Source organism: Neopelma chrysocephalum, unplaced genomic scaffold, assembly GCF_003984885.1.
Source record: "Neopelma chrysocephalum unplaced genomic scaffold, ASM398488v2 Primary Assembly neopelma1_96316, whole genome shotgun sequence".
NCBI classification, from domain to species: Eukaryota; Metazoa; Chordata; class Aves; order Passeriformes; family Pipridae; genus Neopelma; species Neopelma chrysocephalum.
In genome coordinates, this window is record NW_020924964.1 from 725 (window position 1) to 2,515 (window position 1,791).

The 1,791-nt window shown below is 62.9% G+C and overlaps 1 protein-coding gene across 1 annotated transcript in view; it reads left to right on the plus strand.

Annotated features, from left to right (window-relative positions):
• LOC113981254 (heterogeneous nuclear ribonucleoprotein A1-like) overlaps positions 1-1,791 on the plus strand; it is a gene marked incomplete at its 3' end in the record, with an annotated part of 5,096 nt that overhangs the window by 594 nt on the left and 2,711 nt on the right. The window contains exon 2 of the mRNA XM_027708563.1: positions 287-497. Within this exon, the coding sequence (XP_027564364.1) occupies positions 287-497 (211 nt within the window). The remainder of the gene's footprint in view (positions 1-286; positions 498-1,791) is intronic.

The following is a 1,791-nucleotide window of genomic DNA, read 5'->3' on the forward strand; positions in this document are numbered from 1 at the left end:
CTGAGGCCACCAAAAATCTTGGGTCACTAAAACCCTGGTGTTCCCTGCAGTCACCAAAATCCCTGCGGCCCTTGGGGACACCTCCAGGGCATCCCTAAAATCCTGAGACCACCAAAATCCTGGTGGCCCTTGGGGATATATCCAGGATGTCCCTAAAATCCTGAGATCACTAAAATCCCGGTGGCACTTGGTGACACCTCCCAAAGCCCCGGTGCCCCCCACGGTTCCGGGGTGTCCTCCGAGCTTTCCCACCCGCCCCATTCCCTGATTTTTTTCCCCCTCCCAGGACTCCCAGCGGCCCGGCGCCCACCTGACGGTGAAGAAGATCTTCGTGGGGGGCATCAAGGAGGACACGGAGGAGCATCACCTGCGGGACTATTTCGGGCAGTACGGCAAGATCGAGGTCATCGAGATCATGACCGACCGCGGCAGCGGCAAGAAGCGCGGCTTCGCCTTCGTCACCTTCGACGACCACGACTCGGTCGACAAGATCGTCAGTGAGTCCTCCTGGGGGAGCCTTGGGGGACCCTGGGGCTGTGCACCCCACCCTGGGGCTGTGAACCCCACCCTGGGGGGGCTGGGAGATCCCCTGGGTCTGTGAATCCCACCCTGGGGGGGCTGAGGGGGCTCCTGGATCTGTGAATCCCACCCGGGGGGGCTGGAAGACCCCCTGGGTCTGTGTGTCCTGTTCTGGGGGGGCTGAGAGATCCCCTGGGTCTGTGCATCCTTTCCTGGGGGGCTCCTAGGTCTGTGTGTCCTGTCCCTGGGAGGGCTGGGAGATCCCTTGGGTCTGTGTGTCCTGTTCTAGGGGGGCTGGGAGATCCTCTGGGGCTGTGAACCCCACCCTGGGGGGACTGGGAGACCCCTTGGGTCTGTGTGTCCTGTTCTGGGGGGCTGGGAGATCCCCTGGGTCTGTGTGTCCTGTTCTGGGGGGAAGCTGGGGGGCCCTGGGTCTGTGAATCCCACACTGGGGATGCTGAGAGATCCCCTGGGTCTGTGCATCCTGTCCTGGGGGGGATCCTGGCTCTCTGCACCCCACGCTGAAGGGGCTGGGGGGCTCCTGGGTCTGTGCATCCCGTCCTGGGGGACCCTGGGGACCCCCAGCCAAGGAGGGAACACGGTGGAGATAAGGATGGGGTGGAGAGAGAGACAGGGATGGAGGAGATGGAGACAGGATGGGGACAAGGGTGGGACAGGGATGGAGAAAAGAGGGAATAGGATGGAGGGAACGAGGACAAGATGAGGACAAGGATGGAGCAACCATGGAGGAGACAGGGATGGGGACAGGGGACAAGGGTGGAGCAGGCATGGAACGGAGAGGATGGGAATGATGCAGATAAAAAGGACAGGGTGGGGACAGGGATGGAGGGGACAGGAGGGACACTGAGGAGCAGGACAGGGATGGAGTTGGGGACAGGGGACAGGGGGGGACCCTGAGGAGCAAGACAGGGATGGAGCTGGGGGCAATGGGGGACCCTGAGGAGCAGGACAGGGATGGAGCTGAGGACAGGGGACAGGGAGGACCCTGAGGAGCAGTACAGGGCTGGAACTGATGATGGGGTACGGGGAGGACCCTGAGGGGCAAGACAGGGATGGAGCTGGGGACAGGGGGGGACACTGAGGAGCAGGACAGGGCTGGAGTTGAGGACAGAGAGAACCCTGAGGAGCAGGACAGGGCTGGAGCTGGTAAAGGGAGACAGGAGGGACCCTGAGGAGCAGGGCAGGGATGGAACTGACGACGGGATACGGGGAGGACCCTGAGGAGCAGGGCAGGGCTGGAACTGATGACGG